This window comes from Pomacea canaliculata, linkage group LG10 (genome assembly GCF_003073045.1).
Source record: "Pomacea canaliculata isolate SZHN2017 linkage group LG10, ASM307304v1, whole genome shotgun sequence".
NCBI lineage: Eukaryota > Metazoa > Mollusca > Gastropoda > Architaenioglossa > Ampullariidae > Pomacea > Pomacea canaliculata.
In genome coordinates this window covers 19653434-19668446 of record NC_037599.1, presented here as the reverse complement: position 1 = coordinate 19668446, position 15013 = coordinate 19653434, and the positions used below count along the sequence as shown (strand labels likewise).

Here is a 15013-nt window from a genome sequence, read left to right as displayed (position 1 = left end):
TTTTTGTTCTTCATTTGTTCTTTTTTCTGCGCAATGAGCATTCTTCGGAATGGATACCTGCGCATTACAAATCGCCATCGCCATCATCATCATCATCATCACATTCTTCTGTAATCAGTTTTTGATCGCAAAGGATTTCCCCATTTTCTTTCTCTATTGTCTTCATTAATTTACTTACAAAATGTCTTTTCTCTAAATTACAAAAGTATTTAGAATTTTTTTCTCCTTCGAAAATCCATTTTGCTTTCGATCGTATCCTCAATCCTTCAACTCTATGTTCCCTAATATTCTGTAGTTCATTTTGCAGTGCTACAAGCTGTAATGTGGAGTCTTCAGTCATGTTTTCTTCTATGTTACTTATTTGTTGTTTTAGCTCTTTCTCTCTTGTAATCTGCTTCTTCTTTTTGGCAGATGCATAAGCTATACTGGCTCCCCTAATCTGTAAAAGTAACATTTCAAAAAAAAAGTTGATCACTTATTTGGAGGTGAAGATCAGAAGGAGAAATGGAGTCCAGTGATTCACGACAATATGGTAAAGCTGCATATTGTTCTCTAGTCTCGCTAATAACCTTCTTGGCTAATTGTATGTACTCCTCATCTTTAAGAAGGGATTTATTAAACTTCCAGAATGTCTTGCATTTTCCATGATTTTTTCCTAGCTGAAGTGATATCATTATAGGGGAATGGTCAGATCTATAAGATGGTTCTATTTTTGCTGAAGTAACTTCCCCGGCTAATGTTTCTGATATCAGAAAGAAGTCTAACCTAGCCTGTTGTAGTGGGTGTCTCTTCCGCCAAGTGAAACCTTTAGTCTCAGAATGCATCTCTCTCCAAATATCAACTAGATTAAACTCTTCAATAATGTTTTTTACTATTTTCCTCGAATTGGGATTATTTATTCTTTTATAGTTGCAATAATCAAGAGTTGGGTTTAACACCAGGTTCCAATCACCAGTCATGATGACATAGACTTTTTCTCGATTATGCAGCTTTTCTTTAAGTTCACTGTAATAAGCTGGACTATCAGTATTTGGGCCATGAAGGTTAACTAGCAGATAATCAGAGTCATCAATGCCACTTTTAAAATCATAAAGTTTCCAGCTGGATCATTGTATAGATCTTTGTATTTGTATTCGAAGTTATTATTGATTAATATTGCCAGACCCTTAGCGTTTGAACTGTGAGAATTAAAGTAAACATCATATCCCCATTTTGCTTTGACAATATGTTCTATTTTTTTAGTAAAATGAGTTTCTTGAATACAGTATACGTTGTATTTTTTTCTTTAAGGAAATGGAGAATATCATCTCTTTTATTCGGGTCTCCCAAGCCTCGACGATTCATAGAACATATAGTTAACTTATCCATTATTTTTAATTAGGAAAAAAAAACCAAACAAACAAACTAGACTGCCCAAAGAGTCATAACTGGACTGTTTCCTCTTCCGAAAGTAAAAAGTAACAAAGTACAGAGCAACAACATGTAACAACAAACAAAAAAGCTGGCACGGTGGTGCAGCAAGGCCAAAGCATTTTGCCATGAGCGGTATTCACAGATGTATTGATGTCGATGATGTATACTGTTACAAAAAGGGATGACATAAAGGTCCCACTGTGCATCTATGTTTACGTCGGTGAGCTTTTTGCTGTGCATAAGCGCTACCTTTATTTACGGCTGCGTACTTTTTCTTGATGCGAGTACATGGGAGGGGGGAAAGAAAGCACACTCAATTCTAAGTAGTAAGAATTCGTGCAGTTTAGAATTTAAAGAAATTTAGAGAAATGAAGAATGATAAAAGCCCTGGAAATGATGGTTTCCCAGTAGAGTTCTTCAAATTCTTTTGGAAAGATTTAGGAATATTTCTGATAAGATCATTAAATGAGGGGTTCAAAATGGGCAGTTTATCTGTAACACAGAGACAGGGGGTTATAACACTAATACCAAAAGGAGACAAACCCAAACATCTGTTAAAAAATTGGTGCCCAATCTCTTTATTAAATGTGTCATATAAAATTGCCTCAGCCTGTATAGCTCAGAGAATAAAGCGAGTTATGCCATCTATTATTCACGAGGATCAGAGAGGTTTTATGCAAGGAAGATCGACTGCAGATAATATTAGACTAGTATATGATATATTATACTATACTCAGTTACAGCGGAAGCCAGGTTTGCTACTGCTAGTGGACTTTGAGAAAGCTTTCGATTCCATTGCACACTCATTATTCAGCCCTTAGACTGTTTAATTTTGGACCAGATTTTACGGTGGGTACATGTATTTTATAAAGATGCAGAATCTTGCCTTATTGTAAATGGCTGTCTCTCGACGTTTTCGTATAGAACGAGGTTGCAGACAGGGCGATCCTCTTTCGCATATATCTTCCTTATATATGTGCGGAAATTCTCTCCATTCTACTTAGAGATAATGCCTGATTATAAAGGTATAGTTGTGGGAAGCAAATCATTCCTAGTGTCACAATTTGCTGATGACATGTCATTGTTTCTTGATGGATCTAAAGAATCTTTTGAAGCAACTGTTTGGGAATTGGAGAAGTTTGCTCTGTTTTCAGGTCTCAATATTAACTTTGATAAAACTGCTGCAATTTGGATTGGTATTAATCGAGGCTGCTTGACACGCTATATGACTCAATTAAAATTCAATGGAATCCCGAAACATTTACAGTTCTTGGTATTACTTTTTCTCTAGACCTTGAAGCTGTGATAAATATTAACTACCAAAAGAATTTTACTAAAATGCACAGGATTATGATGGAATGGAAGGCGAGAGATCTCACACCAATAGGGAGAAACGCTGTATTCAAATCCCTTATACTGTCTTTATTTACTCATCTATTTATTACTCTTCCCTGTCCTGGTAAGAATATTCTTAAGAAAATTAGTCAGTGAGCCTTTGAGTTCATTTGGAAGAAGAAAATTCACAAAATTAACAAAAACCACTGTTATCAGTGTAGAGGGCCGGATTCCAGGCCAGGTAATTATAAGTGGGCGGGGCTCAGTGAAAGCGGACAGTGGGGGAAACCTTTCTGTCCGTTTTTACGACTTGACAGGGCGCCGTGACTTATAGAGGAGATCGGGAACCAGAGTCGGGGTTGGCAGATGTAGTAGGTACGGGATTAGCGCAGTAGGCAGTAGTAGCCTTAGTATTAGAGCGATAGACTCAAATTCTTGGTTGTAAATAATGTTAAAACCATGTATATTTTCTGCTTGTATATGTATATGATAAGTTGTTTTTGAAGATTGTAATGACTTTTTTCTTTTTTTGGAGGTGGGGGTCAGGCATTTGTGACAAATTCTTTGTTGTAAATAACTTGTTTATCTTTTGCTTGTATATGATAAATTGTTTTGAAGATTGTAATGATTTTTTTTTCTTTTTTGGGGGGTCAGGTATTCGCAACAATTAGCCTGAAGTTTTTGAAGACTCAAATTCTTTGTTGTAATAAATATTAAAACCCCTTATTTTTTTTTTTTGCTTGTATATGTATATAATAAATTGCAATGAATATTTTTTGGTCAGGCATTTGTGAAAAATTCTTTGTTGTAAATTAATATGAAAACCTTGTGTATCTGCTTGTATTTAATAAATTGTTGAATTATGTCTATTTTTTGTCTGCTGGTATTTACCAAGTGCTTTGAAGGGCGAAAGGTGTTTTTTAGGATGGGGCTTTGGAGGGCTGAGAGGGGCTTTGAAGGGCTATTGAGGTTGTTTTTAGGGGTGGGGCTATGGAGGGCTGAGGGACTATGGAAGGGCTGCGAGGTGTTTTTAGGTGGGGCTATGAAGGGCTGAGGGACTATGGAAGGGCTGCGAGGTGTTTTTGGGTTGGGGCTTGGAGGGCTGAGGGACTATGGAAGGGCTGCGAGGTGTTTTTAGGTGGGGCTATGGAGGGCTGAGGGACTATGGAAGTGCTGCGAGGTGTTTTTAGGGTGGGGCTATGGAGGGCTGAGGGACTATGGAAGGGCTGCGAGGTGTTTTAGGGTGGGGCTTTGGAGGGCTGAGGGACTATGGAAGGCTGCGAGGTGTTTTTAGGGTGGGGCTTGAAGGGCTGAGGAGTTATTTCTCCCAAACCGCAAGGGGCCGATGCACTTTAGGCTCCCATAATACGGCGGGCTGGGAGTGTAACTTCCCTTAACGGCCCCATTTCTCAGCCCGAAACGGGCCCGTTCGGGGCCGATGAACTCTTGCAGGCTGGGACCTGATAATGGCGGTCAAGACGTCTTTGTCCACCATTCAGTTATTCACAAGGCAGGTTTTCGCAGCCTCGGCAAAAGTGAATTGGTGGAATTCGAACCCAGGCCGTCATCAAAGGGCGTTGAAGCTACGTTCGTCTGTGGTATCGGAGGAGTGAAATGCCGAGGCAGTGATCGCCGGCCGATTTCAAGAGAAAAGTTTCAAAACAAGCCAGTGCAACTACAACAGCGACAACCACAACGACGGCAGAGTCAAGCAGAACTGCAACGGGACAGATTCCATGGGCGGAGCGGCCGGAGTACCTGTAATATCACCAGCCAGCCAGTTGTTGATGACAGTGCTGTATACACAGTCAGGCCCCTTGTTGACGGCCCAGCACTGACCCTCAATAGCGACAACGGAGCAGCGAAGCCGTCTCTTCAGTTAGAGGACAGTCAACTGCCGGAGACACAGAACTGTCAGGACTACGACAGTGACGAAGAAACTCCGTTTTGTTATACTACTGTCCCACCCCGTCAAGCCAGAACTATAGTGGTACCAGAGATGACAGTGCCTGTGATGCCAGATATGACAATAACAGTGATTCCAGAAGTGACAGTGCCTGTGGTACCAGCGATGACAGTGCCTGCAGTACCCCAGCGCAGCAAATTGCAGCGGCTTGCTGCGAGACAGGCATAAACTCAGATGCGTTTAAAACGGGTGTGACACTATTCACTGACACTGTGGATAACACGTACATATGTTGTAACCATTAGTTTGTCTATGTTGCTATTGTTCATTTCATTTTGCTACGGCTGCGACTACGAAATGTCATGACACACGAGACAGATGGACGGAATGCCTGCCCTTATATTCAGTCGGTCAGATTCAGTGGTTAGTTGGAGTACAGATATTTTGTTTTAAGGCAAGTCTATACTCTGCTAGGTAAATAATACCAGCTGCTGGTATGACCAGGCGTTGCTTAGAAATTCGATACTGGAGGCCCACCCCCCACCACCCCCACCCCCCCCCCGTAGCAAGCATATTAGGCGAGCTTGTATATCAGCCCTATAGTCTTGCTAGCTAAAGCTCATCAGCGAGGACGCTGTTGGAGAAAGAGTCGGCGGGGATGTAGAGGGCCGGATTCGAGGCCAGGTAATTATAAGTGGGCGGGGCTCAGTGAAAGCGGACAGTGGGGGAAACCTTTCTGTCCGTTTTTACGACTTGACAAGGCGCCGTGACTTATAGCGGAGATCGGGAACCAGAGTCGGGGTTGGCAGATGTAGTAGGTACGGGATTAGCGCAGTAGGCAGTAGTAGCCTTAGTATTAGAGCGATAGCGTTAGGCACAGGTAGATTAGGTGACGAGTAGTCACGTGTTCTTTTAGTATATAGTTAGGGGTAGATGTTTAGTTGGGGCCTTTCTTCCCAAACACATTACAATAGCAAGTCTGTGGGGGCCCGTTCTACAAGAACGTATTGCGCTGAACGGAGACAGAGACAGCGCTGACTTCTGGACGATACGAGCAGCCATGGCCATTGTACAAGCACGTGTAATAAAGGTTCGCACACCCGCTGACAAGTTCCTGCCTTTTGGTTGAGTGTTGGACTGTTGTGGTCACCATACGACCCCCGTTACCACTCGGTTACATCAGGAAATACTCAAAAGGGGGACTAAAGGTAATGGATATCAATGCTTTTCATAATGCACTCAAGCTGACATGGATAAGGAAGATTTGTACATCAAATGCAGGCTGGAAGTACCTTTTGAATTCAATTCATCCACAGATTTTAAATTTTCAACAGTATGGAGGATACTTTCTGGAAAATATTGCTGAAAAAAATGTGTTTTGGAAAGATGTATTCGCTTTTTTTTCTGACTTTTGCATTAGATTTACCCCCTTGTCACTTACAGAATTTCTGCATGAACCGTTATTTTTTAATACTTTTCTGTCCAAAATGATACACAAAAAACAGTAGAAAAATGGTTAAACTGTAATATTATGAAAATTGGGGATTTACTTGATAATAATGGAATACCTATGAAATTTGAAATATTCCAACAAATACATGGCAAAAATATAAATTTTCTCGAGTATTACAGTAGAATCATGGCCATTGTCAGATATAAAAGAAAGATTGGTCACTTATGGAAACAATCAGACAGAAATACTACATGCTATGCACCACTGTTAGCCATAATCAAGCATAAAAAGGCACAAAAGGTATATATAATAAACTGTTGTGTCCACAGACGCCTCCTACATGCATTAGAAAATGGGAAAAAGTTTTTCCAGACCTTCAGTGGGGACAAATATTTGCTCACCCTTTTATTGTTACAATGGATACAAAACTTCAGTGGTTTCAATATCGTATTCTGCATCGTGTTTTAGCTACAAACACACTATTATATCAAATAAAACTTAGAGATTCAGATCTTTGCACCTTCTGCAATCAGTCAAGGGAATCTATAGAACACTTGTTTTTTGATTGTATTATTGTTAAAAAATTTTGGAATGATCTCTTTAGTAAGTTAAAAGAAAAATGTGCTCATTGTGAGCAGATAGAAGTAAAGAAACAGTTAATACTATTTGGAGTCCAAAATGAGCTTATGACAGATAAGATATTCAGCCTTATTCTAATTATGGCAAAGTTTTATATTTACCGGTGCAAATGTTTCAATATTCATCTAAGTGTGAACTCATTTGTATTGGAAATTAAAAAAAGATATCATGTAGAAAAATATTATTACACAATAAATAGTAAGCCAGAATGTTTTGCACTAAAATGGATACCATATGAGCAGCTTTTCTTCACACATTGAATGTTTCTGTCTGTATTTTTATTTTTATTTTGTATTTTTTTTTTTAAAGTGAGAATGCATTTACATTGTGGTCTAATGAGGAGCCTGCGAATCCTGTTCTTTTCCACATTCCTCTTCTCCTTTTTTTTTTTTTTTTTTTTTTTCTTTTTTCTCTTTTGTGTTTGTGTTTTGTGACAATCCATAGTTTGTTTTTTTGTTTTTGTAAATTTATGTGTTTTTTGTTTTTTGTTTTGTTTGTTTATTTATGTTTTCTCAAGGTGTAGAACAAATGTACAGTCTTGCTTACTGTTACTTCCATTGGCAACGTCATCAACCATGTGTTTAACTGCTGAAACTGTGTTAAGCCTCAGGTGTCCTTTATCTGTTTTCATTTACATTTTTGGTGCAATTTTTATCCATTCTGTCTTAATTCGTGCTTTACTGCCAACATTTGCAGTCTCCACAACACTTTCTTTAATAGTCTAGTTAGTCTTCTTTTCACAGTCTTTATCTGTCTTGCTTCCCTGTTAAAATATGTAAATACTTGTTTCATTATCAGCCATTTGTATAAATGCGCTTAGGGCTTGGGAGAAATAAGTTTTTGTGAGAGCAATATGGCTGCAGTTTTTGTGTCATTCAAATTTTGATTTATGCTAGAACAAACTGCACATTTCTGGAAAGTGTTTTGCAGTCTGTGGTATGCAACCAATGAAGATGGAGGTTCTTTTTTAAAAAAATTTTGCAATCACAGCAGCATGATTGAGTCTGCACTGTGAGTCCTCCAAGCTTTTATTATAATCTAAATACTTGTTTTGCTAGCCCTTCAGCCAGTAAATCAATCATTCATTCATCATCATCCTCGTAATCATCATCACTATGTGTAACTTGTACTAATGGACTGCCTGCAGGCAATTTCTTTTCAATTTCTGGAACGAACGAATGACTGTTACCTTATGTGTATATGCTTGTATTATATTGCAAAATGCTGTATTTTCTATTTCATGTATTTGTGAGACAAAATAAATGTTTATATATAAAATTAAAAAAAAAAAAAGTTCATTCTCCATCTCGCCATCTCCAGACGATATCCCCAGTCACCAAACCTAGTCCGTCCTCACGACCGGAACATTAGCTGGAATTTCACTCCCGCCAAAAAAAAAAAAACGTAAAAATAACAAACTTGCGTCAGATCATTACACAGCAGACCCCTCCTCCCCTTAGAACTAAGGCCCAGGCTGAGTCAGCATGCGACACGCGTCAGTGGCAATGGACGGACGAGGTTATTCGATTCATGCGTCACTCGCGGGATCCAACCACTCCTACACTCCCAGGTAGGTCACACACTCAACGATTACTCATCCACCCGAGAGAAGCGACAACGCATCACGAGGAATAAAATAGAAAGGATTTTAAGACAAGTGTCGTCCTAATGCATCTGGGTACATGTTGGTCAAAGACCTTAAGATACAATACCCTTGAATGAACATCTTTATCAACATATGTGTTTACAATATATATGCAGGGCTGCGTACTTTAACAAAACACAACAAGACAAAACAAAAACTAAAAATGCATTCACGAAAGGCCCAGAAAAATCTTAGTTGTCACGGTAGGTTGAGACTGTTTTCTGTATCCGATTTGATGGATTTTGACAGTATCTGCGCCTCATAACTGAGGGTTGACACTTTTTTTCCGACCTTCCGTGACTCCGACATGCGCAGTGCGTACACGTGTGGCCACCCACCCACACTACTTACTCACTCCACTGCTCCCGGCCGCTCCCGCAACAGCATGGAAACACGGACTATTAATAAATATTAGGTCACGGGTTGACAGCAAAGGGAGATCTACATAAAATATTGACTTCTAGCCCGACATATGGTTGTGTGAGTGAGTGAGCAAGTTTGGCAAGGTGCTTGTGTGATGCTGTTTGTATTTCTTAAACATAATCACATGACTGACAGTGTGTCTGCGCGTTGAGACCAGTAAGGAATAAACGTTAGCTCTGTCTTTGGCGGTCTGTCATCAGATGGAGAGGCTGTCTACTAACAAAGACCGTGAATGAGACATGTTGTCATTGAATGTCTCTAAAGGTTCCATGAACTTGTAGAAAAGCTGAAAGACTATACATTGATATAGTTCACACACACGCACACACACACCCGTACACACACTCATAATTTTCGCATATTAATCATAAAATAGAATAAAACAAAAATTATGAGAACTAGCGTAGAAGGAACCCAATCATTGCAAGTTAAGTATTCACCTTTATTTGCTATTAGAATGAATGAGAATGAAAACAAATGTAAACTTACTTATGTGTTACTTGCGGTATATTACTCTCAGACATAGCTACACATCGCTTTGATCACTTCCACTACACAAACTACTCATATAAAGGCTGTCTTCCTTAAGATTTAGTGTTAGTGCAACATAATAGTTGGCAATTCGAGCATTCAATGTTGCTAAATACTGTGCAGTAAAACATTTTGGAAAAATAGAAATGAACACATATTTGGCTAGAAATTCATTTACTAAGTGTAGTGTGCTGTGCAAGAGTAAGTTCCTTGGAGCAAAATCTGTTTATCTATAAACTGATGTTACACAGAATCTATAGATGAAATTTCAAAATATATTTACTATCAAAATAGTTTCAGTTAATATAAAATATTGTCCAACATGTGCTATCGTTTATCATAGGAATGTCCGATATAACTTTTGTGTAGACTGCTGGCATGAAGTCTAATGAGATTAATTGTACCCCGTGTAACATCAAACTAATCTCACATATAAACAGTTAAACCTATTCAAGTTAATGAATATTAATAATAATCGATCGATATATGTTATGATCTTGTTACAAAAGTAATCGTCATGAATCCTGAGATGGACTCACAGAACTCTGAATCGTCCTAAATGTTTCACAGAAAACCGTATGTGGGTGTTTGTAAGATGTGTCTGACACAAAAGCTCATCACAAAGGATTACAATGAAAAGTCATCAGTAGTTTCAATCATACTAGTCAATTGTTTAACTCTAGGTCTTACTCAGAGTTGAGTATTTCGAATCCCTCAAGACGACGCATGAGGATGTCTCTTTGAGCTGTAGCAGGTACAGAAGAATAATATTCGCTTGTTTTCAAAGAATGCGTGCTTACTTGACTTGCTTGTTCAATTAGAGCCGATCTAATCAAACTTAGTTGATTGTATTTTTTGCTCCACTCTTCGACTATCCCAAGGAAGAGTAAAATTTCATCAATCTTCATGCTTTTATTCTTGCAATTTATGCGTCTGTCGAAGTATGCTCGGCAGTTGTGAAAGACCTGCTGCACACCATACTCATCGGCGAGTTGAAGAAGGTCACGCAGAGTTTCATCTGCAGAAAAAATATTATTTATTTAGATGTCTGTTCCTGTTTAAAAATACCCCTCTGAAATGACACATTTGCTAAAGGTAGTGATGTCAAGAAACTTTGAAAGCAGTGAACAGATTTGAAGCATTCTAAAGTAATGTTAAAAGGTGTAGTTTACAGGACATTACCGATGACTAATACAATAACGTATGTACTGGCTTTGTATGTTATATACTATAATTCATTAGTTCATAATTCATTATCAGCTTTCCTGTTTTTTTATTGAAAGACAGCCATCGAGTATTGAAAATATGATAATCTATTAACTAATCAGGTTGTTAAATTGTTACCATGGACTAAAGATGAAGATTACCATGGCTGCTGCCCAACAGCAAATATAAGATTCTGTGTGACGCAATAGCATCTTAAGTTAAAAGACTAACTAGTGTTGATTCTTGAAACATTTACTAAACCTTACCGTGAAATTTGTCAGTAGTGTACCCGGGATAGATTTGGTCCAAAAGTTCCACCACTAAATCCACTTTTTTTTCTGGAAGTGGAATCTCTTGTAAGTCCTTTTCTCTGAAGTAGGCCGTGAACATTGTCTTGAACTCAGGTGAATGCATCATTAGCAGAGTTTTATTTACATGAAGCCTCTTGCCCTCTACCACCAGAACGATGTCCGAAAACTCATCCTTTTCCTCATATTTGACTAACCTCTCCTGCCTGCGACGGTTCTCTTCAGTCTGTTGTCCATAAGCTACACTTTTTTTGGTAACTGTAGAAGACTGCATTCTTTGTAGAGGAAATGAGGTTTGTTTAACAACCCACACAAGTAGTAAATAAGAGCGCACAACAGTTACAGCCCCGACGAAAGCTTAGATGATGTGAAGTCTGCACAACCTAGTCTATACTCGATGTAAGGTCGGTGAAGCAGCTAGGAGCAAAAGGTATAAACAATCAATAGAATGGCTATTTTAAGCAAGGTTCACGTATGACGACACAGTTATATCATAAATGAAAAGTGTTGTATAGAAATCAGCACAACACCTACAGTTCACTTACGAAGCATTTTACTGAATCATGGCTGTTGCATAGAATTGATACCAAAACAAAACTTTATTGTCGAACAAGTGTAACAAACACCTCTGTCTATTTAATGTTTTCTTCAATCTACATACACAATAATAAAAAACGCTAAAAAGCAGTGACGTCTTGTTTAAATAAATAAGCTACCAACAGCCCGTAGTTCACTTTTGAACACTTAAACAGCGCTGTGTTGTAAAAGGACACAGAAAAATGAGACAAAAACGTTGAGTACAGTCTGGGAAGTACATGTACAGTATTTAGATCACTGATCCGAAACTAAGAGATTAAACCCTGGCTGGCTCTGCTTTAAGCCGACTATACGCCATATTGAAATTCGTAAGGAGGCAATTTCACGGTATATATGTACACAGAATGTTCGCTTGTACAGCGCCTTATCCGGGCTTATGGTCAGGTCAAGGGCTACACAACTGACAAAAGGTTCAGAAGGTGAGGTGACCTCAAAATAAGATGATGACAAAATGTCGGGGTTGAGCGGACCCACACACACAGCACTAATAACAACCCGCAGTCCACATATAAAAACATCATACAAACCCCGATGGAAGCGCCGCGTAGTCTTGGGAACTAGGAACTGTTCGTTGATTGTCTGTGAGTAGTGAGGTACAATACATCTTGACCACACAATACGTTGAGCGAGAGACCCCCTCATCGCAAAGCGTACATGGTGTCTGCAGAGAAGGGGAGACAACGTTTCACGATTCATAAAAATGAAGAATGAAGGAGTTAATTAACTTTACTCATGCAAAAGTCCGTGATAATGCTTTCCTTTGTAACTAGTGGCGAACATAATTTTTAAAAACGAGTTTCATGTTCATTGTATGTAATACTCCGAGACATAGTTATAGACATCCGCATGTTTTTTTAAAAATTATTAATAGACTTTTGGGTGAAATGGGAGGTCGTGTGCTCTGTTTTGGTCCTGAATGCTTGTTTTCAATGGGAGGTGTTGGATCATATGTTTGTGAGACATTCGTTCTTGCTTCTGTCGTGCTTTGCTTCAGGGTTGAGAGCAGTCCTTCCCTTGCAATGATGGGAGGCTGACAGAGAGGAGGGGCACCGTCTGCTGGATGGCCTGTAGTGCTGATGGCAGCAACTGGACGTCTTGTGTGTGTGTAGCGTGGTTTTTTTCTGTTCTTTTTTCGGTTAAGTTTGAATATTGTATTTCTCGGTAGTATCATCTGTATTTTTGGCGCATTGTTTTGTATTTGTATGTTATAAAGAAACGTTAGTTTACTCCTTGTTGCTCCTTTGATGAGCATACGGCCGCAGAAAGAAAAGTAATGAACCGATTTTGTGTTCGTTTTGTAATTTATATTTCCCTCTGTATGCGTGCTTTATGTATTTTTGAACTATTCATTGGTATCAAAACCAGGAAGACGCATATTCACAAGAATAGCATACATTTTACATGCGAGCAAAGCATTCTTTGCACAACACAGTGTGCACACGTGCATGCGTATGTGTTTTTTTAAAAACGTTTTTGTATAATGTGTTAATACCTGTCTTTAACCATACAGTTTGTTTCTAATACCATTGAAAATGCGCATGCTATTATTTCAAAGCAATTCTTCCGTACTGAAAATGAATGCACAAGAACAGACTGTTAAAATTATTCATAGCCATCTCCAGGTGAGCGCTATATGTCTGTGCACTTTCACGAGAAAGTAAAGCTAAACAATGAATAAAATAGGGAAAACAATTTCAAAAATAATGAGCTTTTAAGACACTAAACATTTTGCAACTGTTTTTAAACAGAAAGGACAATAAATGTCGAGAAATAGAAGCAATGACGAAGATAATTCGAATCAGAAACATTTCCTGTTTTTTATTTGACCTTCATCCTAGTAGTAGAAACGTTCTAGTCTCATCGAAAAAACATCAGTTTTTGCCAGTATGCACTCAACACTGTAGTGAAATATTTATATCAAAAATATACAAAAGGGAAGCTTATTAGAAAATCACACAGAATCAGTTCTAGTTGAATGTGTGAATGCAGTTACAGTGTAAGAAATGTAAATATAAACACTAGTAAGGTTGATATAAACACAAATAAGAGGTTATAAATGGTAAGTTTCTTACTGTGTTTTAATTAAATCTTTCACGATTTCACGTTATTTTTTCCAGCTCCTGAAGACGACGGAAGAAAACATCTCTCTGGGCTGTAGGAGGCAGAGAAGAGTAGTGCCTACTCCTTTTTATCCTATTGGATGGTATGAGACTTGCACTCTTAACCAGTCTCTCTCTCAATGAATGTAGTTGCTTGCAGTGGCCATACTGTTCCACTATCTTGAGATACAATAGAGTTTTGTTAATGGGGGGTTGATATTCCATCATCATTTCAATGTACGCCTTACAGTTTGTAAACACCTGTTCTACTTGATATTTATCTGCCAGCTCAAGGAGGTCCTCAATGGTGTTGTCTGAAAACAGAAATTTTTCCCTTTATGAGATGCACTATGTTATTTTATATTTTTGTTTATTTATTATTTAGTCAATGTCACAGAGGGGTGTTGAGGAGGCGACAAAGATGATAAAACTGTCAAAAATGTGAAAAACGGCCAAAAACTGTCAGAAAAGTCTGTGGAGAAAAAAGAAAACAACAAATGTCACTAAGTGGTTTCCTCATGAAACAAAAATCTTCCCCCTCCAAGACCAACCTATAGCTATGACCTGATGTAGACCTATTGAGTTCTCCTTTCAAAACTGAACCAACAAAAAAAGGTGCGCACTGAAAGCACTAGTGTGATGGTGTCTGGCGGTCACCCGGTTCATGACCTACTCTGAATAAAGTCAGTTTCTCCATCTTTGCCCTGTTTACGAGCGCGCGCGCGCACACACACACAGATTTCTGTCCTAAGCCTCACCTTTCATTAACTCAAATCCTCGCCCAGGGTAGATTTGCTCCAAGAGATTTACCATGGCATCGTAGTTTCTGGTTTCAAGTGGGATCTCTTTTAAGTCTTTTTTCCTGGAAGTCATCTGTAAACATGGCCTTAAACACAGGTGAGTGAATCATGAGCAGTGATTTACTGACATGAAGATTCTGCCCTACTACCACAAGGACGATGTCGGATGTTTCATCACTAACTTCAGATCTGTTCTTTGATGGAAAACAATTTTCAGCCTCGATGTCTTCGTCGTTGTTATGTTCATCATCGTCAGAATGGAGGTCTTGTTGCGAACGTGTTCGTGAATTTTGCGGAAGAGCCAATGATCTATTTCTATTCATTGTCGCGTGTCGTATGCTGGCTCTTAGCTCTGAGGGAAGGAGTGCGTTGCCGCGTCATAATCTGACCTCATGATCTGACGTCATGATCTGACGCAATTTTGTTTTTTTTTTTTGTTTTTTTTTTTTTACGTTTTTTGGCGGGAAAAAGCAGATGGGGTGAAGTACAGTGTTCCCTCGTTTATCGCGGGGGATCGGTGCTATGATCAGCCGCGATAAACGAATTTCCGCGAAGTAGGGACATACATGCAATAATAATATATACATGTAAAACAATATCATGTGTGTGTAAAGTAATATAGTAATCATGGTATTAATACAGTACAATAACAAATTAG

At 38.7% G+C, this 15013-nt stretch overlaps 3 protein-coding genes and 1 long non-coding RNA gene across 4 annotated transcripts in view; 1 reads left to right on the top strand and 3 right to left on the bottom strand.

Annotated features, from left to right (window-relative positions):
* Nucleotides 1–15013, bottom strand: part of LOC112574123 — a 142479-nt gene that overhangs the window by 90425 nt on the left and 37041 nt on the right. The gene's annotated exons all lie outside the window — the stretch shown is intronic.
* LOC112574104 (BTB and MATH domain-containing protein 36-like) lies at nt 9242–12318 on the bottom strand. The gene is made up of 3 exons (XM_025254969.1): nt 11984–12318; nt 10818–11276; nt 9242–10363 (listed from the first exon to the last, which is right to left on the bottom strand). The coding sequence occupies exons 2-3, from the start codon at nt 11131–11133 to the stop codon at nt 10032–10034; spliced, it is 648 nt and encodes a 215-aa protein (XP_025110754.1). The 5' UTR covers nt 11134–11276; nt 11984–12318; the 3' UTR covers nt 9242–10031.
* Nucleotides 11750–13712, top strand: LOC112574137. The gene is made up of 3 exons (XR_003101360.1): nt 11750–11875; nt 12451–12557; nt 13574–13712. It is a non-coding gene; the product is annotated as an uncharacterized LOC112574137 (long non-coding RNA).
* LOC112574125 lies at nt 13327–14463 on the bottom strand. The gene is made up of 2 exons (XM_025255007.1): nt 14314–14463; nt 13327–13869 (listed from the first exon to the last, which is right to left on the bottom strand). The coding sequence occupies exons 1-2, from the start codon at nt 14426–14428 to the stop codon at nt 13556–13558; spliced, it is 429 nt and encodes a 142-aa protein (XP_025110792.1). The 5' UTR covers nt 14429–14463; the 3' UTR covers nt 13327–13555.

Bases quoted from the DNA above. Each gene is read 5' to 3' on its own strand.
- LOC112574104 (XM_025254969.1), bottom strand. From the start codon at position 11,133: ATGCAGTCTTCTACAGTTACCAAAAAAAGTGTAGCTTATGGACAACAG. The intron at 10,364-10,817 runs GTAAGGTTTAGT...TTTTTTCTGCAG, and splicing joins CACTACTGACAAATTTCACG to ATGAAACTCTGCGTGACCTT.
- LOC112574125 (XM_025255007.1), bottom strand. From the start codon at position 14,428: ATGACTTCCAGGAAAAAAGACTTAAAAGAGATCCCACTTGAAACCAGA. The intron at 13,870-14,313 runs GTGAGGCTTAGG...TTCTGTTTTCAG, and splicing joins AGGATTTGAGTTAATGAAAG to ACAACACCATTGAGGACCTC.